This window comes from Anoplopoma fimbria, chromosome 20 (genome assembly GCF_027596085.1).
Source record: "Anoplopoma fimbria isolate UVic2021 breed Golden Eagle Sablefish chromosome 20, Afim_UVic_2022, whole genome shotgun sequence".
In the NCBI taxonomy this organism is placed as follows: Eukaryota; Metazoa; Chordata; class Actinopteri; order Perciformes; family Anoplopomatidae; genus Anoplopoma; species Anoplopoma fimbria.
Genome location: NC_072468.1, coordinates 17,316,005 through 17,336,627, shown reverse-complemented (window position 1 = coordinate 17,336,627; position 20,623 = coordinate 17,316,005). Strand labels below are relative to the sequence as shown.

The following is a 20,623-nucleotide window of genomic DNA, read 5'->3' as shown; positions in this document are numbered from 1 at the left end:
GGATCTTTGGTTTTCCCTTTGAATGTAATCTCCGTGTTTGTTTACTCAGGCCCCTGCTGGAATTCCCTAAAGGAAATGAGGGTGCAACATGAAAATGATGAATTTATTACTACCCCTTTTCCCATAATCCCTTTTACCATCGGAGCAGTGTTGCGTCACAGCCAACATATTCACTGTTTACATATGACACTCTGAGGTAAGCAGAACATGGGAGTTAACCCTAAAATCCACAAGACGACTTTATCACCCACCTGGACATGGAAATTAACCCAAGACAAATGTCTAAGGGAAAACCCGCCTGATCTGATTGGTCTAATTTGGTGTTTGTTCTCATAATCAGACTATACAACCATGATCACACTAAAATAAACAGAGAAGAAAATTTCCCAACAGGAAAAAAATAAATTCATGCCCAAGTGCTTCCTTGTCAGATAAATAAACAATGAACATTACATAAATACTTATTCTGAATTTGTTTGAATCAAACTTTTTCAAGCGTCTCCGGTAAAAACCAATGAATTGAGCAACTGTGTGAATTACCAGCCGGGCAAAAGGTGAGCGAAGAGTGTGAGGCATTCAAATGATTTGAAGCCTGCGTAATAATGTGTGAATACATGCCATGGCGCACAGGAAACCCAGTGTAAAGCATGACCGAATTGAGTGAAGCTTGTGTGAGTAAAGTTTGTCTGGCAGCGAGGCCTGGCGAGCCCTGTCACAGGTTCCCCTTCCTCTCTGATGTCTTTGAGGTCGTCGTCTGAGTGTCTCACTCTGTTTCTCCTCCTATGGTGGTTTACACAGATTGGTGATGTAATGGGTAGCATATGAAGGGCCACACACAAACACGCAGACGCACACACAAACACTGATGCTCATGCACGTTATACAGACACCGCACTTATACCACCACATGCCCATAATTACACACATATACTGTACGCACACCCATTCACACAAACCCTGGATTCCCCCTTTTCCAACAGGCGTGCACCCGTGTGTGCTCGCTCTCTCACACACAAAACGTTAACAAAGATACATGACCCTTTTTTTTGTTTTGCACATTGACATCTATGCACGTACGCACACCCACAGACGCGCACGCTCAAATGTCACCCGCCCTGTGTCGTAGTGTGTGAGTGATCGGCGCTGGCGGACGGCCTAACAGCAGACCGTGTGCTTCAGAACCACCCAGGAGACCCCCATCATGAGAGGCAGCCCAGAGAGGGAACGAGGGAGAGTGACTAACATCACTTTTTCTTTTCTTCTTTCCCCAGCTGTGTCTTCAAACAGCCCTTTGATGTGGGAAATTAAAAAGAGCGAGTGTGTCAATATCTCCCTACGTCCGACCTCACTCATCTATTTCCTCTCCTCCTTCTGCTTTTCTTCTCTACTGTTGACCCGAGAAAACAGAATTGGCCCCCTTTTTTTCACCACAACAACTCTACCACCCACTCGCTGCCACCAGGCCCTCATCATTTGAAGGGTGTTTGTTTGTGTGTGTAGGCCCACCACTGGACTGGCAACTCTGTGTGTATATGTGTATGAGTGTGCGACTGTGCGCATACAAGGCCCACCACTAATTATTTTCTAACCACACATGAGTGTATGTCTGCGAATCAGGGTCTCCTAATCTCACACCCAGACTCCAAAATGCTTTCTTCCTTTTCCCTGGTCTCTCTTTCACTCTCTCTTTCCCTGTGTGTCTGTGTTTGTATTGACTGTATGTAAGAAGTGGACGTAGTCACCGTGATGTAGTCACCATTTTGGAGTCTCGAGCTCAACATTTTGGCCTTCATCATCTTGGTTTTTGGCCAGAATTGACAAGAGAGGCAGCTTTATTATCTATTTTACTCTAAATGGGACAATTATTTACAAAATTAACATAATTCTGTTTTTATGAACTGAAACAAGTGATTGAGACCAAAAAAATCATGTTTAAAGTTTGCTGAGGTAATAAATCAAGTGAGAATTAGAGTCATTTTATCATTGACTTCTATACAATCAGATTTATTTTCGCAACCAAAGAAGTCACCCCCTGCTGGCTGTTAGAAGAATGCAGACTTCTACAGGGAGTTCCACATTAGCTTAGCTTTTTGGACCCGAAGGTTACCGAATGGTCTGTAGTCAGTTTCCATCCATATGTAACGCAAATTTTCAGAAAATCAGCATTACAAACTTCATGTGCAGGTTTCCATCTTCTACTGTCGGGCAAATATTAAGGGTTGGTTCATTGAGATAAGCAGTACTTTGTGCTGATTCTCAGATGTCAGAATACTGAAGAAGAAGAGGGTGCAACAAGATGACCCGAAACGGTGGGAAGAAAATTGAAAATATGTGGGAAATATGGCATTAATGTTTTTTTTATGATTCATTTGAGGAAGGTTAGATTCTTCTTATCGCTCCACAGAGAACTGATGTTTCGGTCTGTCGAAATTTTTCGCCTTTCGCCGCATTTTCAGCGTTTTCACGCGTTTTTCACAGGTTGGTGGAAACGCACCTATTGACTTCCATTTGACTGACAGTATATGTACAGTATGATGCATCAACTGTCCCCTCATGATGCCTGGAAACTCATTTTTGCCCTTTGCAACAGTAGGCCACGCTTTACTGCACCTGACTGAGTGTTTCCAGGCCGCCCCACTCTACTTGTGTGTGTGTGCAAGTGTGTGAGAGAGAGAGAGAGAGAAAGTTTGTGAGAAATCATGCTTGTTTTTGCATGTTTCTAAGCTAGAAATCGCCTTTTTTGGTGTTTTGTTTTAACAGAGAAGCATGTTTTATTATGACACAGCGTATGTCGTGTGATTGCATCCAAGTGCATGTTTTGTGGGTGTGTGTGAGTGTGTGTTGTGTTGACCCCACCAACCACCTCCCACCCCTCAAGTGTGTGTGTCTGTGTTAATGTCCTGTGGTGTGTGTGTGTATATATATATGTATATATATATATATATATACATATATATATGTGTGTGTCCGCTCACTGTTTCTATGCAACACTTTCGAGGCCCCTTCTGGTCTGGACAACAGTCTCTCCTGCTTCTATCCGTCTCTCACTCTTTCCTTCACCCTGGAGAGGGAGAGAAGGAGTGAAAAAAAAAGAGACGGAGGTGGGTGGGGGGCAGTGGAAATAACAGGCTGCTGTCTCAGGAGGGGCTCTGAAAAAAAAAAAGAGCCAGGGGTGAGAAAAGGAGGGAGAGAAATATGGGAGAGAAAAGGTGTTTGCTGTGCGTATTAGCTATGATACAGGGAATGTGGCATGTGTAGCCCAAAAGAGCGCTGCCATAAATGAAATAAAACACAGGCGAGGAACACACCTTATGTGACATTTCACCCTTCAATACACCATCAAGACAGAGACAGAGCTCTAAAAGATACATGGTTACATAAGATATGCTGATACACATGAAAACAATGGGCTTTTTTAAAGTCTGCTGTGATAGAGAGAGAGAGGAAGGGGGGGGGAGAGATTTGGAGATGGAAAGATAAAAAAGAGGTAGATGGGACTGATTGGCGCAGGTAGCGGGATGCGACAGAGGAAGTGCTGGAGATAGGTACAGGACAGGACGGGAGAAAGTGATAGAGGAAAGAAAAAAAAAAAAAAAAAAAAACAACGGAACATTTTTTTTTTTTTTTTTAAGTTTCGTAAAGGGAGACAGGCAGCAGGGAGGGGAGGAGGAAAGAGAGAGAGAGAGGAGAGAGGAGGGAGAGAGAGAGAGAGAGAGAGCGTGTGTCTGTGTGTGTGTGTTTTTATGAATGAAGTGAGTCACTGCCGATGTGTCATAGGCCCGACGTCTTTATAAAGGAAGTTTTAAACAAGCCTAAACACTTCACTGCGCGCAAAAATTGGACTTACCACACTCGCATCCCTCTCTCTGCATTTTCTGTTGCCTCTCTCTCTCTCTCTCTCCAAACTGTCCAAGTGTCTCTCTGCCTCCAGCACTCCATAAAGACTACAAGGACTCATCTCAAACTTTACTCAGAGACAGAAAGTTTGATCACTTTTACCTTTTCCTTTTCCTCTCTCTCTCTGAGTGCTCCAGTCATCACTCTGCGCTCTCATTCATCCTCTCTCGTCCTGACAACTTTCCTCCTCACTCTGACTGAAGAGTGCGAAGAAGAAACCGGAGCACGTGACAATTTCCGGAGTTCAATTTATTTATTAATTTTCTATTTATTTATTTATCTTCCGTTTGTTTGCTGGTTTACCTGTCCCCTGGATCCGAACCAAATATGAAATGTAAGTGTTTGTATGAGTGTTTTTTTTTTCCCCTCATTTATTTATTGTTTTTTCTTTGTACAGTTATATTTTATTTCTGAATGTTTTATTTTTTGCTGTGGGGCTATAACGTTGATTTGACTGTTACCAGAACACTTTGAGGCTTTTCTACAGGCTAAATTTTTTTATTATTTATTCAGATTAAAATCTACAACAATTGACTTACATATGACTTCACATTCAGAATGGACAACTTTATTCTCTGGTGATCCCTTAACTGTAGAAGCTACACTAGGACGTGGAGATGCTCCTGCAGCGTTATTTTGGCTGCGATTCTTGTGGTTCACCTGTAATTATCAAGCATTCATCATTTCAACGCCACTGTGGTTCCCTTTTAATACTTAGTCTACCTTGTATTTGAACTTGAAAGGAAAAGAATGAATGAGCTTACTGTTAGAGAGTTGCCTTGGCTGACTCTATATGATTTATACCACCAACTCACGTACCTATCCAGTTGCAGGTGTGACAATCAGCAGCATTCATTGCAGTTGCTTATGGCAAAGCAGTGATTGTGATATTCAGTGTCAAAGCCCGGCTTTTTTTGTTTTTTTGTTTTTTTGTTTAATGATTTAATGATTTGCATGCAGCCTGTGAAAACATGACTTTGACACTGAGGCTCTTGAGGATCCCTCCGCCAAGTCTGGAGCTATTGTTGATATTATGGTGCAGTATCTTCCCCCTGGAGCTGACAGCCGTGGCCTGAGGTCATGATCATTATAGCGAGATGACAGCGGCTCTCCACTAATTGCTTCCGTTTCGTTTCTCCCCCTGCAGTGCTGCTCGACTCCTCCTCGTCGCTCCTCTTCACGCTGCTATTGGCTCACCTGCCCGTGTTCACGACCGCCACTCCGGTACCACAGCGGCGGACCACTGACATGGATAAACTGTCCAATCAGACCAAGAATCTAATGAAGCTCACCCAAGAACTGCTGGTAAGTTGAGATGTCGTCATGGTGATTGCCAATCACAGCCACTGATTGGGATCGAGGCCAATGAGACTAATTGAATTGTTAGTGTGAGGGTGGAAGAGGATGCACAAGCTGTCTTGATTGATCTTTGCCTAATTGGATTGAGGTGTTAATGTTACCTTATCAGTTTGGGTAACAGCGCTTGACTTTGCACCGTGCACAAGCTACACTATGTCTGCTCAGGTTCTCAGTTTGACTTAAGCTGCTTTATTTGGTGACGGACTGGCTGCATGCTAAGATCAGGGCAGCGACAAAAAGCCTAAAGGGAGATTTGACTGAGTGATCTCACTTTTAATCCACACTGGACTCTGTAGGGATTGGAGGTCTGACTCAGCAACCTCCTGGTCTGCCTGCTCACCTGACTGCTGGCAGTTGCAGTGGTGGCCAGGCCAGTGAAGGTGCATTGAAATCAATATCAAGTTTAATAGAAATCAGTAGAATGAACACACATTTACAGTGATGGTCTAGCAGGAAACGTGATGTAGTCAAAGGGGCTAGAGAAACAAAACATAAAGTTCTAGGAAACCCTGTTAAGACAAATTTAGAACTACATATCAACACCTGCCTCCATTTAAGTAAAGCATACCATCTGTGAAATGACAGCAAAGTATATCACCTGCCTGTTTACATAGAAACATGTTTATGTTCTGCGGCTTGACTGTGGAAGTGAGGATGGTGTTGGAGGAGTTTTTTTTTTCTGGTATGAAATGTGCACTGTACTGACAACGCTGGCTCAAATTTTTATTTTGTTGACAGTCAAGTAGGTAGGAAAATCAGATTTGAGACCTCGGCCAAGATTTGGCTCCAGCTGGTGATCGTGTATCAACAGTGTTTTAACAGGTGAAAAGAAGACGGGATCATATCTATGGATCTTTGGTTACACATGGCTGATCTAGATTCTATTTTTGCATTATGCAAATCTTTTATCTCTTTTGTTCAGGTGGATAAAGTCAAAAATAGCCACATACTCTCTCTAGACTTGGATGGTAGATATTGTGTTGAAAGTGTGTGTGTGTGGTTGTTCTGTGTCTGTGAGTTTGTTGGTTTAAAACAATGTTACAGGCCATTGTGTAGCAGAAGTCTGGAGCCCGGGGTCCAGATGTGAACGAACCAGCATTATCAAAGGGCGATGGGGACAGTAGGAGACAGTGTTCAGTAACATGGAAGATTTATTTTTAAATTTCTTTCCTTATTGTGTGGAATTCCACTAAAGAGAGGAGAAAGTTAGGAAAGATAAATAGAACGGGAATCCATGGAAAGTCCCTGCAAAAGCAATGAAACTGATGCTTTAAGAGAGAAAAATGTGTCTGTGTCCTCACATAGGTCTATAGAAGTTTTCCAACGCTGCTGTGTGTGTGTGTGTGTGTGTGTGTGTGTGTGTGTGTGTGTGTGTGTGTGTGTGTGTGTGTGTGTGTGTGTGTGTGTGTGTGTGTGTGTGTGTGTGTGTGTGTGTGTTGTGCATTCAGTATGGGTGCAAATGTATGTGTTCATGCATTTGTGTATGCATTTTTGTGGCTGTGTGTGCGTTGAGGGTTCTGTAAATAGTCATGGTTGTGTAGGTGCGGTGTTTAGTGTTTTGCTTTCGGTCGCCACAGCAAAGTGACTTGATAAAAATCTAAAAGATTTATCACATTCCAGTATTTGCATTCAGGAAGAAAAAGGTTGGATGCAAGGGTTCTGTCGGGTGAGGTCACGATCTGTGATGGAGAGAGCAAGAAAAAGGAGGATAAGAGGGGAGAATTAAAGGCTGAGAAAGATGGAGCAAAAACCACAAGAGATGAAGAGATCAGAGAGCTAAATAGATGACAAGCCAGTGGTGTATGTGTGTGCATGCATGCACATGTGCACGAAATGTTGCATGTGCTTGTGCACCTGGTAAGAGACACAGAGGGGGGGGGGAGAGAGAGAGGGTAGGGAGGCGAGGGATGGAAGGGGACAAAAGTAACCGAGTCAAAACACTGGAACACAAACATAAGTGAGCTCTTACGAAAGGCTGATGCAGAGACATGCGAGACAATGCGGCACATTCATCGCTACAAACATCAACACAAACAACTGGAGGCAAACAGTAGGGCTCGGAAAACACTGCATAACAGGTTAAGGAAGCATTAAGCACACACAACCTGTTTACACAAAACATTTCTCCGTACTCATCATCCTAATGTTGTTATGTTCCTCTACTGATTGGAAGTGACGCATGCCACACCAGTCATCTCCATTTAACCCCATTCATTACTGAATCAGGCACACATCTTTGATACTACTAATAAAGCGCACAGCTGCCTTTGTAAAGTGGAACTCTATTAACCTGCAGTCAGGTTGTTTATCCCCCTCTGGTGGCCACAACGAGAACTACATCTGCTGTCTGGACGCAGTTCACAACACAACTCTAGCTGGGCAGCCGTACTGCGTCATTCCCTCTTTTTATAGCTGTGACCCTGGAGTTTCCCTACAGTTCTGTGTTGTCTGTGGCAGTGGGAGCTTTCTTAGTCACTGCATATGTTGTTATCCTCGCTCCCTGTAGAAAACATCCTGTGGGTTCAGGTCATTTGCTCTTATTGTTGACATTTGGGGAGGCTGAATGTGGGTGAACTCACACTGACCCGATCGACCACACTCCCCTCAGTGAGAGCTACTGTCTCTAAGCAGAAAACAGTCATCCGACGGAGGTGCTAGACTAATACTTTCCTCATGCTGCCGTGACTTGTCTCAGGATGAGTTAACTTGCAATGATGCCAATTACTAACGTGTTGCTTTGTGTCTTGTTTTCTCTTTCAGAGGGAGCATGCCTTCGACTCAGATGTGGAGCCCCACAGGTTCAGGTCTCTGCCAGAAATGAGCAACAGATCAGCCAATGACCTCAACAATCTTGAGGTAATGCTCTGATATATTCTGTATTTGTGTGTGACTCTCTGTCTGTGTGTGTGCGTGCGTGCTTGTGAGGGTGAAGGGGCTTGCCTTGTTTCTATACACACAGTCACATCTTGCCACACCCATGCGAAGTCTCTAAGTGTGTCTGTGTTGTTTCCAGCTGAAGCCCACACTCTCGCAGCTGCACGCTGACCTGAAGCTGTATGAGCACCACTTTGAGTGGCTGAACAAGGTTTCAAAGAAGCACCACCACCCTGCACTGCCCAAGCTGGTGGAGATGATCAGAGAAATGAAATCTCTCATCAATCTGCTGCACCGTCAGGTAAAGAGATGAGCTTCGCCTTATGATTCTCAGGTGTCTTCAGCGTTTAATTTGACGTTCATCCATTTAAGTTTTAACATAAATAAAAAATAAGAATAAAATGTTTTTCTAAACTGTTTGTCTGCTTGTCTTCTCTGCTTCAGATGCTGAGAGTTGAGGCACCAAGGCTGACTCAGGCGACCCCCTCTCTCCCCCCTCACCTCCCCTACCAGTTTGATGTCCTTCAGTCCAGCCATGAGCTTCTTCAACACTTCAAGCTCTTCTGTGATTGGGCCTACCGAGCATTCATCAGCCTCAAGCCCAAAGCCTCAGTCGCAGTGCAATGACGATCCAAGCTCCTTCATTCTTTTCCTCTTAACTACATGGCAGCAGAGCAGTGAGGATACATGGAGCCCCGCCTCAGCCAAGGGGGAATTAAGACCCTGTCAGTGTGCACTGTAATCAACAGCATCCCTTAAGAGGTCAAATGTCAACCAATGACACTTGTGTTGAAGAATGTGTTTCCATCATGCCAATAAGGATGTGCTATACTGCAGCCAGTTACTGCCAGTTTAACTACGATGATCATGTCACAATTCCCCAAACTGTCTCCTAAAGGCCTTGTTCATGACCATGTTATTTATGTATTTATTTATTTATTGACTGTTGGTAATTTATTTAATTGTATTTATTTGAAGTTGTAATGTGTCACTCTCTTCTTTTTTCTGTATTAACGTGAATTTATTTGCCCACGTCTCTGTAACCTTTCTTTTTGTCTTGTGTCTCACTGTTCCTCAAGAAAAACACGGTAGCACTTCCTTGCTTTTGTTTAAACTAACTTAATCTACTTTGCATTTGTGTATTTCTTTAGCCAATAATTCTTCCAGTAGATGTAGCATACATACAAACGGGACAGCCAATGTTTTAACTATCTATCACTTACAGTGCCCTTAACTTAAACAGTTTAATTTAATTTAATTGTCATCTTCTAACCTTGTAAAATGTGCCACGTCTTAACATATCAATTGAAATGATTTGTATTTATCTGAAAATGCCAAAATGGTAGCCAAAGAGAAGTGAATACTTTATTTTGTACCAAAGGCAGAGTCTCTATCGTTGTTGCCTGTTTCTCACGTTCTGCATGAGGAGGCATATTTAACGTTGTGGTAAAGTTGTATGAATATGCCCTGTTGCTGAGCACTGATGGACCTGATTAGATTCTTTGCACAAACCTGTTAGGATTAGCCTCTTGGATGAGTGAGATGGCTGATTTTGAACCTGTGCTTTGGTGTAGAAAAGTTTGTTTTTGTTAATTAAACACCCAAAGCCTTAAAATACTATGTATTGTGACACTATGTTCTGTACATTTGTACATAAGTGTACAAGAATGTAAATTGTTGTATACAGTGCCTTTGTGTATTATGTTGTTTTTTACAATATAATGTAGATTACTTTACCAACTTTATCACTATAATTTTTCCCTTCTTATTCTAGTATTTGTTACAGTATTGACTATTTATTTAAGTAAACTTGGTGGAACTATTTATTTTGTGCTGCAGTGGAGCAAGTCTCCAATCTTTTTGTACTTTTATACAGTTTTTATTCTTATTAACTATTATTATACCATCATGTTTAAATTATTGTTGTTACATCAAGATGCCTCTTCCACACACTGATTGGCCTCAATGTGAAATATGTGCCTTGGTGAAATAAATACTAAAGAATGTGCACAATGCATTTGAGTACATGTTATTTGATAACCATGGTCCACCAACCGTGCAATGTAAACTGTGACAGATGGAAGTGAGGGCGGACACATACTACATTACCCAGAAGTCTGAGCGCCAGAGTCAGAATATAACAGATACGTTTTAATTGTTAATTAAGCTTTACAAAATACATTTACGATATTTAAGATGTTGGAGTGTAGACGCATCGATGATAAGTGCTTTCCGTCAAATTATTAGGTGCGAAATAATTGTAAGTGAGATTTGAAAACGTCAATCTGTCTGTTGAAGCTCTTAGCCAATGGTAGCAGCGCATCTATTGTAGCCGACAGCCAATCAGCGTGGCTGTTCTTAGGAGGCGGCATCGGGTGGAGGACTGCTGTTAGTTTGCGCTGTGTTTATTGTTAAGGTTGTGTGGATTAGCACTGCGGTACCCGGTTCCTTTTCACAATATCAACAATAAAGCTTTACGATGCGTTAAAGATGGCCGGTGAGTACTGCTTCAGCCCGACTTAGTTCAACGGCGATATTCGCCACAGACGGCGGCTAGACTAGCTTTAAATGAAGGCCAGTAGCTGGTTTTGTTGATACTGTGAAAACTGGTATTTTCTGAGCGTGTTGCCTGTCGGCGTGCACGGCTAATCGGTTGCATTAGAGTACAATTATAAAGTGGCTTCACGTGTAACATAGATGTAACCTCTGTGTGTGTTTTGCCTGAACGCACCGCACTGCGGGGACAGACAGAAACGGACTGCCAGAGGAAAGACAGCAGGGAGGAGGAGGAGGAAGAGGAGGAAGAAGAAGAGGGGGAGACCAGCTTCACTGACAGGAGGAGGGAGAGAGGGGTGGAATTTAAAGGGGACACTCTCACCAGTGGTTACCAAGTTACAATACTGTATTTATTTCCCTTTCACTTCATGTCAGACCTGTCCTGAGCCATCATTGGGGGTGACAGCTGGTGTTTCCAGTGGCTGTAAGAGGAAAATAATTTGTGAAAGACAACACAAGAAAACATGAATGAAGGAAAGGTGAAAGAAAAAACTATGATACTGCACCAAAACTGATCCACACCTGCTGCCAAAGAAACACCCTCATCTGCCGCCAGCTTGTTCTGGTAATGGCTAACTCAGTGGCCCTAGTGGTCCAAGCAGAACTCTTACCGCCTCAGTCCACCACCTCGCTCTCTCCTTTCCCATCTCTGCTTGGTTCGGGAGAGGATGGTGAGGACGACAGGGACAGAGGGGAGCTGGTGGAGGGAGACAAGGGAGTAGTGGAGGGTGGGGAAGAGGTGGTTCTGGACATAGTGACTTCGTCCGTGTCGGGTCCGCCCCAGCAGGCCGAGCAGTCGGACCATCCCTTCCAGTGTATGGACTGTGGGAAGAGCTTCAGGTGGTCGTCCAGGTTGACCCACCACCAGCGGAGCCACAACAATGAGAGGCCATACCGCTGCAACCTCTGCCCCAAGGCTTTTAAGGGCTCCTCTGCTCTGCTCTACCATCAACGGTACACAGACATATATTCTCTTTACCCTTGTTATTGTAACACTGTTACAACAGAGTCCTGAAGCTGTTATTGTTACTTTATGGATTGAAGTGAATAAAGAGGGAGAGTCAGTAGTAGTGTGGATCATGTACAATCCATGATCCATATCTTTTAATAAAGACATTTATGGTGCCAGTGTATAATACCACATATAAAAGAAAGTGTTGCAATGTATTTCTATATTTATTATGTGTGTTACACCAGTTATGACATATATATGTATATATATGTGTAATGAATTGTGTTATCCTCTTGAATAGTTACGTTTCTTTTGCAGGTCTCACTCAGGGGAGAAGCCTTACAAATGTCAGGAGTGTGGCAAAGCCTTCAAACGCTCCTCTCTGCTCCAGGTGAGGTGTTGCACAAAGCCATTTTAATGAACAAGGATTTTTCAGGGAAAAGGAAATGCTTACAGATTAGCAAGATATCTCACATCTGTATCTCTGTCTATCTCCAGGTCCATCAGAGTGTCCACACTGGAGTGCGTACCTTCTTGTGTCCCTATTGCCCTCTGACCTTTAAATGGAGCTCTCATTACCAGTATCACCTGCGCCAGCACACTGGAGAGTGTCCTTACCCCTGTGACACTTGCCCCAAGGCCTTCAAGAACTCAAGCAGTCTGCGGCGACACAAAAATGTCCACCTGGGTCTCAAGCCGTACACCTGCTCAGTGTGTAACAAATCTTTCACCCAGTCCACCAACCTAAGGCAGCACATGAGGATACACACTGGGGAGAGGCCCTACATCTGCGGAGAGTGTGGACGAAGCTTCACACACTCATCAAACTTGGCCCTGCACAAGAACTCACACTCCAACCTCAGCGCAGGAGGGAAGGAGGGAAAGAGGGGAGAGGAGGCGAGGAAGGGAAATGAGGTAGTGGAGGTGGTGGTCGGGACAGAGGAAGTGACATCGTCCATGTTGACGGACATGGTGGGGTTTGTGAGCCAAGAGGGAACTGATGGAGTGGGGATGGGGATGGAAGAAGTGTTCCTGTCAACCACCTCATCCGGGCAGAATCCGAACCTCCTCCCCCAGCTCACCCTCACCTCCTCTGGGGAGGCTATGTGTGCGTCTAGGGCCATCGGGACAGAGGTTCACCTGAGCACACACAACGGGGCCAGTCTGCTGCTGTACAGCTGCGGCAGCTGCAGCCACACCTTTGGCACACGGACAGATCTGGAGGAGCACCAGGTCATCCACATGGCTCCGGAGGGACACGGGGCCGGTGGAGAGGCAGGGCCCGGAGGAGGGATGGAGGTTGGGGACGGGCTGGTGGGAGCTGGTCACCTGCTGGCTGATTTTGAGGAGGTGGTAGAGACTACTACAGCGGCTGAAAATGGACATACGACCGAAGTGCTCCTTGGACTGACGGAGGGAGGAGATGGCAGCAATGCAGTGAGTGATTGGATCAAACTGATAAATCTGAGAAGAGAAGATTAAAAAAAACCCGTCTACTAAAGAAAGTGAAGTGACTTTTGTAGCCTGGTTCCCGTCACCTACATCTCAGCTTGGTTCAGCAAATGAAATTGGTCTGGTGTTGGGTCCATATACACTGTCTTCCTTTTTAGAAGTTAAGAGGTTGAATAAGGAATGGGAACTTCATTCACAGACAGAAAAATGGTGTCAAGCATCTATAAGATTCAATTCGGTTTACAAATCAGCAAATCTTTTTTGATCAATTAGACAGATGTTGAGTTAAACGATCCTAGCAACTGCTACTAGTTTCTCTGTCAACTTCAAATTTCTTAAAATGACACTTGCTACTGATTGATTTCATAAACTCGTCAGGCTAAATCAATGAATGTAAAGAAAATGGCAATTCAGACTGATGATTGGACTTAGTTGTATGTTGTACAGCATATCTACTGTCTGTAACGTGGTATGGAACAGAATGACCGTACACTTTAAGAGATTAAGAGACAAACACTTGATTTGTCTGCATAATCTAATTCAAATTGACCTTAAAAACTTGACCCACCCTATACAGTGCTTTGAGTTTGATCTGAAGATACATTTTATTTATATGTTTAACTTCCTTTGGTTTGTCCTCAGAATGTGGGAACCACCCAGGCCCAGTTTGACCTGCTGCAGAGCTTCACCGAGGTGACTCAGAGCTCTGAGACCGTTCAGCCAGAGGCCAGAACCACATGGGCAGGGCTGTCATGTGGCTACTGCAATAAGACCTTCAAGACCAGTGGAGGCCTCAATAGACATGTGTCACTGGTGAGAATGACTGTCATAATTGTTCTTCTACTGACACTGGTATGCAAATTACAGCACTGCACGGAGATTAATTTATTGCATTTTGATTTATCTATCCCAGGATAATATTTGGCTCTTGTGTTCGGCTTTTGTTTGTCCAGATGCACTCTCTGTCATCACAGTCCCGCTCCCAGTTCAGCTGCTCCGCCTGCGACCGCTCCTTCCCCCTCCTCTCCTCACTCCTCACCCACCAACACTCCCACACGCCCGAGCAACGTCTCCTGGCCGAGGCAGAGGCTGAGATAGTGTGCCCTCCCTCCCTCTCCCTGTCTCTCCCCCTCCCCTCCTCTCCCAGCCAGGCCGACAAGCAGCAGGATGGCCAGAGGGAGATCCACGTCAACATCATAGCCGTCGGGGAGGAGCAAGAGGAGCAACCGGCCAAACCGACCAAAGCCCCCAAAAAGACAGCGGCCAGCAAGACCACTCCTGCTGGAGGTAAAGACATTACAGAGCAGAGCAGACACAAAACAGAAAGACAATGGAGATTTGACAAGTATCCCATATCAAAGTGGTTGTTTGATACATTCATACCAGACAGGGAACTTGACTTTATCTTTCTTTTTCCGTTAAATAACTTAAAATTAAAAATGTATTCTTAACTGTGATATTTAGTACTATGGGTGCCAGTCAATCAACAGTTTTTAATGTATTCTATGTCATTTTTTGTTTTAAATTTCAAAAATGTTTCACGCACTTTGCTACAGAGAGGCCATACCGCTGTTCGGAGTGCGGGAAAGCCTTCAAAGGTTCATCGGGGCTAAAGTATCACATGAGGGATCACACTGGGGAAAGGCCTTACCGCTGCACCGAGTGTGGAAAGAGCTTCAAGAGATCATCTCTGCTTTCAATCCATCAGAGGGTAAGGCTTCTGTTCCAAGAAATTGAAACGCGAGTAATGTTTCCAAATGAGAGATGTCACATTTGGGTGCTAATTTTGATCATATATGTCACCCAAGAAGAAGAGATTTTTCTAGTTATCGGGGACGGCAGCTGTCTAGTATGGTTCACAACCCAGCAGATGAATGCAACATACCAAAGACGAATACATAAAGCAATAAAAAATACCTTAAATTAAATAACACTTTAGTGGTAGCAGTTGTAACTGCTTTATTGCGTGCTTTACACATTTTCTTGTTTCCTTTGGTTGCATTTAGATTTTATTGGAATAGACAATGAAAGGGGAACACTGGATTTCATTGCATTCTTTAAGTTTTACTTACTAGAATCAACACTTAAATACGGTGCTTATATGTGTCACAATTAATTGTCCAGCAGATACTTATAGGTTTTTGTACTGCAAATAGGACTAGAGATTAAAAGAAATAAATAAAAACATCCACCATAATGTGTACATTAACATTTTTTCCACTACCCCTTTCCCCAGGTACACACAGGCGTCCGGGCATTCCAGTGCCCTCACTGCCCGCTCACTTTCAAATGGAGCTCTCACTATCAGTACCACTTACGGCAGCACACAGGCGAGAGGCCGTATGTGTGTAAGGAGTGTGGCAAGTCCTTCAAGAACACCAGCTGCCTGCGTAGACACAGTCAGATGCACTCTGGTCTGCGGCCTCATACCTGCTCCATCTGCTCAAAGTCTTTCTCCCAGACGTCAAACCTCAAACAGGTCAGCACCGTCGCTACACATTCAGCCATGATCTGGTGTAGATTATTAGCTTTTTGCATGTAATAGAGCTGATTTATCTCATCACCTTCTTTTGTTGTTTTTTTATGAACAGCATGAACGCACCCATTCTGGTGAGAGACCCTTCCAGTGCACACACTGCAATAAAAGCTTTACACACTCCTCCAACCTGCAGCTCCACCTTCGCACACACTCCACGAGCAAGGACTTCAAGTGCCCGTACTGCTCTAAGGAGTTTGTCATGCACTCCTACCTGCAGAGGCACATCCGCACACACGGCAGCAGCGTTCCCCTGCCCTGCCCCGACGGTGGAGGCAAAGACGGAGTGGCTGTGAAAGCCAGTGTTGGGGGAGTAACGACCACCACAACCCTGCTCAACCCCATCACATTGGAAACCTCAGGAAACCATGGCAGCCTGATTGTGTCCCAGCCAGCACTTAATATCCCCCCCAACACCTCCCAGAACTACTTTATGATTCAGACAGCCAGCGGCCTGCAGCTCATTCCTCTCTCATCCGCTCCACCCGTTCCTCCACCTCCACCACCACCACCACCTCCGTCCCAGCCCCAAAACTTCTTCCTTCTACAGTGCCCCTCCAACAATGGCAGCTTGATCCTGGTCCCCACAGCAAACAACCCTCCACCAGCTCCGGAGCCTCAGACCCTCCCTATGCTTCAGACTATCCAAGCACTCCAGCCCGTCCTAAACCAAACACAGACCCAGATGTCCCACTATCCGGCCATATCACAGCAGCAACAACAGCAGACCAGGTTCATAATCACTAACAATAATAACAATGCAAACACTCCTGTTGTCATGTCAACACGCACTCTCTCAGCCAACTCCCTACTGACCAAGCCCATATTAGGGAAAAGCACGCGGACTGCTCGGGGCAGACGGGGGCGCAAGCCAAAAGCTAGTCTTCAGATGTCTGCTGCAGCTCCAGTAAGTCAGACAGCAGGTGGAGCTCTGTCAGTAACGAACTGTAACGTGAGCGGTGTCTCACAGACTGCTGCTGCTAACAACACGGAGTCGTTCCCATCGTCTGTATCCACAGTGTCACACTGTCCCCTGTCAACATCTTGCACTGCTGCCCCAATTCTTTCGTCTTCCACCACTGTAGCCCCAACGGTGTACACCTCAGGACCCTCATCAAGTGTTACCATGGCTACACCAGTCACCACAGTATCATCAGTTTCTACTCCGGCCCCTGCTTCTCTGGAACATCATACTACAGTGGGGCAAATAAGGACAGAGGACACCATGACGGGGAAACAGTTTGTGTTGTGTTTTGATAATGAAGGACGGGCAAAAGGGGGGATGAGTGTCGAGGAGGGTGGGCAGTCATACGTGTTACAGTTCGAAGGGGATGCATCAGAGGAGGCAGGGGATGGAGGAGTGGGCGGGGAGGGAAAATCACTTGTGTTTCAGTTCAAGACAGATGGGCAAGGTGAAGGAGCAAATGGGGGAGATAAGGGAGGGATGATGTCATTTCTGCGTGAATGGGATGGAGAAAAGCAGGGGGAGAGAGAGATTGGAGAGGAAGGAAGCCAGGGAGAGTCTTATGTCCTCCATTTCCACACTGAGGCACAGGACAGCGGTCCATCCAGTGCTACCTACAGCCAAGGACAAGAAACCAGCCTACAGCTTTCCTGCACTCCGACCCAAATGCCACTTGATGGGCAGGAGGTGGTGTTTGAACTCGGGGGTGAGACCAAGATGGAGGAGGAAACTGAGGAAGGTATGCAGATGATAGCCCTGATAGAAGGTGAAGGGGGAATGATGGGGGAAGACGGGTCCGGTTGCAATTCTGCGAGTGGGAGGGTGGAGGAGGGTGGAGGAGCTATGGAGGGCATATTTCAGCTGGGAAATGGGGAGGAAATAGTCATAATTGAGGTCAGCACCAGTAGCTTAAGAGAAGGAAGAATGGAGAGAGGAGGGGACGGAGAGATCTCACAAAGTAGTGAGGTGAAATACGAAAGTGTAACAGTTGAGACAAATGAAAAGTCTGTAAAGGAACACAGCTCTGCAGCAAATACAGAGGCCCAGACGTCAACTGAGGACACGATGAGAAACGGACCTATACCCAACTCTAAAGAGATGCAGTTCTGAGAGTGTGCATGATAGAGAAGAAGAACGTGTGTGTGTGTGCGCGAGTGAATGCCTCACTATTTGTGGGCTCAGTGTTAGCACTTTAGTGCGAGTTCTCCTGGAGCTGAGGGAGAACATGCAGTTAGATGAGTACTGTGTCGTGATCCCATGGTGCCACATACTAGAAATGTTATACATTCAAATAGGCTGCACATGGACCTTTGGAATATTCTTAAATATATTAGAGTTAAATGAAAACTGTCATTGGCAGTTTGTTTATGAAGTAAACACGTTTTTTTTGTGAATAAATGTTGAACATGGCCCACTTTCTTTAAAATGTCAATAGTAAATAGAAATTAATTATTAATAAATCTGTCAATACCTTTCATCATTTGCTTCTTTTTTTTCGCTTTGTAGTTTTGAGTTTTAGCTTCTTCTTTTTATTTTTATATTTTTTAAACACACAAAGCTCATTGCATTTGGAAGCGCCGTTCACGCTGTCACGTTGCGTTTGCCTTTTACGTAGCCTTTGCGCAGTGCGGGTGGTGCTTACGCAAATGGCGTAGATCGACACGTTGAAAGGGTGAAACGGGACCTAAGACAGAGTACGTGTGTGTTCAGAATCCCTCCTTTGCACAAGAAACGACTCTCGTCCACCAATGAAACGTTCAAACCCTGCAAGGACTTCACAACAAAACGGAGGGATACATGCAGAGTGTTTCCCCCGTTTTAAGTTTAATTTGTGCACCGTGAAGGAGAAGGTAAGCGGAAACAGATGGTTAAGCGCACGTGCTGTGGTCTAAATGTGTCAGCAGCTCGCGACAGCCATATAAGGGTTTGAACGAGGTCTTTGCTTTCGACTGTTACGTTACCATTTGGTGATCCCCGTTAGACCAGCGGATGAAAGCTAGAATGAGTGATGGTGACACATGCATGCTATAAATCCCCCATAATCCCCATCTGTCTTTGTTGTTTGGAGCCAGCGTGGGTGTGATGTTACAGTGCAACTACTGGATCATTGTAAGCGAAGTAGTGCGTTGCAGAAAGGAGATATTTTGTTTCAAATACAGTCTTTGTGTCATAGTATAGATGACACAATCAGGTCTACAGCAGTATCTGGTATCTGCATGGTTTTAGTATAAAACATCCCAAAATTGTTTTACAGGAAAAAAATTAAAAAAAGACAACAATCTGTCCATGTACTTTAATTTAAATGTGTTTTTTAGGGTCCCCGTGCTCACCGTGTGGATGTGTGTAGAAACATTGGTGCACCAATCCTGCTGCTAGAGCTCAAAGCCTAAACATGGTGAGGCTGGAGCTGGATCAGGTGGTGATGAGGAGGATGAAGGAAGATGACATAGAGATGGTCAAAGCTCTCATCAAGGTTGGTACAAGTTTAACATGATTTTTGTTATCATGGTGGGAATTCCCTCCTTGTGATGCTTGTGCTAATTCCTTTCATCTTTCATCTCTCCAGGAGGGCTGCGAGGGCACAGAAAACCGTCTCATCCTCCACATCCTCACTCGGCCGCTCTGCCTCTTCATCCTGGCTGTTTTCTCCTCAATGCTGCGCTGCCTTGTGCATTCATTTATCCTGGCCCTGGCTATTCCTGTCTTCCTGCTAATTATCTTTCTCAAAATCACCATGCCGCGGTCCTCGGGGGTTCTGGGCAGCAGCCGGCCCTACTGGGACTACGTGGGTAGCAGCTACAGAGGGACACAGGATGAGACACTGCTGAATCCCTACTGTAGGATCAGTGGCAAGACACCAGGAACGAGAAAGGTTGGTCTACTGGTTTGCTCAAAGGTCTTTTGCGTATATTTAACTTTAGTGACCTAATGAGGCAGCTAAATAATCGTATTTATTTTCCTCAGCCAAGGCGCAGAATCACACCCAAAGAAAAGGACAAAGATTTGCCAACAGAGACTGTCACCCCAGAGAGGGAGCAGGAAGCCGGGCAGGTCTGGGTGGCAGAATGCGATGGCGAGATCCTCGGCTGCATCTTCAGGGAAAGCGAGAAGCGAGCGGACGTCAGGAGGATCTGCAGGCTGGTGACGGGCTGCTGGTACCGCAGGGAGGGTCTGGGCCGGCTGCTGGTCCAGAGTCTGGAGCAGAGAGAGAGGGAGGCTGGCGCACACAGAGTGTACACTCACGTCCCTTTCCCGTCCAAACTGGGGGAAGCCTTTTTCAGGAAGGTGGGCTATCGGCAATTTGGGGAGGGGACTGATGAGAAAGAAGAAGAAGATGATGATGAGGAGAGGAAGCTTGAGCCTCCAGAGAGAGGCTTTCTGGGATACCCCCTCACTAAAGTGTTTTACAAAGACCTGTGATCGAGTGATGATGGACTCATGAAGAGAAAGAGGAGGCATTGGAATGGCTAAAGGGTGAAGAAGCCATAAAACAAGGTGTCATTGCTGCAACATGTTTGAATATTTGTGCTATTTATGCCAGTATTTATTTACCGTATGAGTTGCTGTTCTGTTTGTTTTAACTATATTTATACCTTTTCCTCATATAAAGTACCATCGCTTCCTTCTTTTAGAACAGATGGTTATTATGTAAAAATATGATAATACCATGAAGCCACAGTCATTATGATGGAATAAAATATTTATGTATAATGTGTGTTTCTTTAATAACTAGTGTGGTTTTTTTTGTCAAGCACGCCCGCACAGAAAATGATGTGTGTGATTGCACGCTTTTGTTTGTGTGTGTGTGTGTGTGTATGAAAGCGTACAAATGTGTAGGAGCATGTACATGTAATGTGAATTTGCAGAATTAGGTTGCTTTTATCTTTCTGCGCTCCTTCGCTGCCATGGCTCACCGGCACGTACAGTATGTTGGTACATGAGTCTGCCAGAACAGGGCTCCCTCCCTTTTCTTGAGGTTTTGTTCTTCCATTTTGGTTTTCTTTGTCATATAAAAAATAATGCCGATTGTAGT

At 44.9% G+C, this 20,623-nt stretch overlaps 3 protein-coding genes across 4 annotated transcripts; all 3 read left to right on the top strand.

The window, feature by feature from the left end:
• Nucleotides 1-4,224: 4,224 nt before the first annotated feature.
• On the top strand, nt 4,225-9,955 carry il11a (interleukin 11a). Its single transcript, XM_054621682.1, has 5 exons — nt 4,225-4,231; nt 5,045-5,202; nt 8,017-8,112; nt 8,270-8,431; nt 8,575-9,955. The coding sequence occupies exons 1-5, from the start codon at nt 4,225-4,227 to the stop codon at nt 8,755-8,757; spliced, it is 606 nt and encodes a 201-aa protein (XP_054477657.1). The 3' UTR covers nt 8,758-9,955.
• Nucleotides 9,956-10,506: 551 nt separating this feature from the next.
• znf628 (zinc finger protein 628) lies at nt 10,507-18,050 on the top strand. The gene is made up of 8 exons (XM_054621575.1): nt 10,507-11,640; nt 11,957-12,029; nt 12,137-13,075; nt 13,733-13,903; nt 14,044-14,377; nt 14,647-14,801; nt 15,327-15,569; nt 15,682-18,050. Exons 1-8 carry the CDS (start codon nt 11,255-11,257, stop codon nt 17,698-17,700), a joined length of 4,320 nt encoding a protein of 1,439 aa, XP_054477550.1. The 5' UTR covers nt 10,507-11,254; the 3' UTR covers nt 17,701-18,050.
• A 110-nt stretch (nt 18,051-18,160) lies between these two features.
• nat14 (N-acetyltransferase 14 (GCN5-related, putative)) lies at nt 18,161-20,263 on the top strand. 2 transcript variants are annotated; one of them, XM_054621658.1, is made up of 4 exons: nt 18,161-18,440; nt 18,906-19,063; nt 19,157-19,462; nt 19,555-20,263. In XM_054621658.1, exons 2-4 carry the CDS (start codon nt 18,983-18,985, stop codon nt 20,008-20,010), a joined length of 843 nt encoding a protein of 280 aa, XP_054477633.1. In that variant the 5' UTR covers nt 18,161-18,440; nt 18,906-18,982; the 3' UTR covers nt 20,011-20,263. The 2 variants fall into 2 exon arrangements, with proteins under 2 accessions (XP_054477633.1, XP_054477635.1); XM_054621660.1 differs by lacking the exon at nt 18,161-18,440 and adding an exon at nt 18,450-18,699.
• The last annotated feature ends 360 nt before the right edge of the window (nt 20,264-20,623 follow it).

Excerpts from the sequence above, each read along its gene's own strand:
- znf628 (XM_054621575.1), top strand. The coding sequence starts at position 11,255 with ATGGCTAACTCAGTGGCCCTAGTGGTCCAAGCAGAACTCTTACCGCCT. Across the intron at positions 14,378-14,646 it reads CAAGACCACTCCTGCTGGAG|AGAGGCCATACCGCTGTTCG; the intron begins GTAAAGACATTA and ends ACTTTGCTACAG. Across the intron at positions 15,570-15,681 it reads AGACGTCAAACCTCAAACAG|CATGAACGCACCCATTCTGG; the intron begins GTCAGCACCGTC and ends TTTTATGAACAG.
- nat14 (XM_054621658.1), top strand. The coding sequence starts at position 18,983 with ATGGTGAGGCTGGAGCTGGATCAGGTGGTGATGAGGAGGATGAAGGAA. Across the intron at positions 19,064-19,156 it reads TGGTCAAAGCTCTCATCAAG|GAGGGCTGCGAGGGCACAGA; the intron begins GTTGGTACAAGT and ends TCATCTCTCCAG. Across the intron at positions 19,463-19,554 it reads AGACACCAGGAACGAGAAAG|CCAAGGCGCAGAATCACACC; the intron begins GTTGGTCTACTG and ends TATTTTCCTCAG.
- il11a (XM_054621682.1), top strand. Across the intron at positions 8,113-8,269 it reads ATGACCTCAACAATCTTGAG|CTGAAGCCCACACTCTCGCA; the intron begins GTAATGCTCTGA and ends TGTTGTTTCCAG. Across the intron at positions 8,432-8,574 it reads TCAATCTGCTGCACCGTCAG|ATGCTGAGAGTTGAGGCACC; the intron begins GTAAAGAGATGA and ends TCTCTGCTTCAG.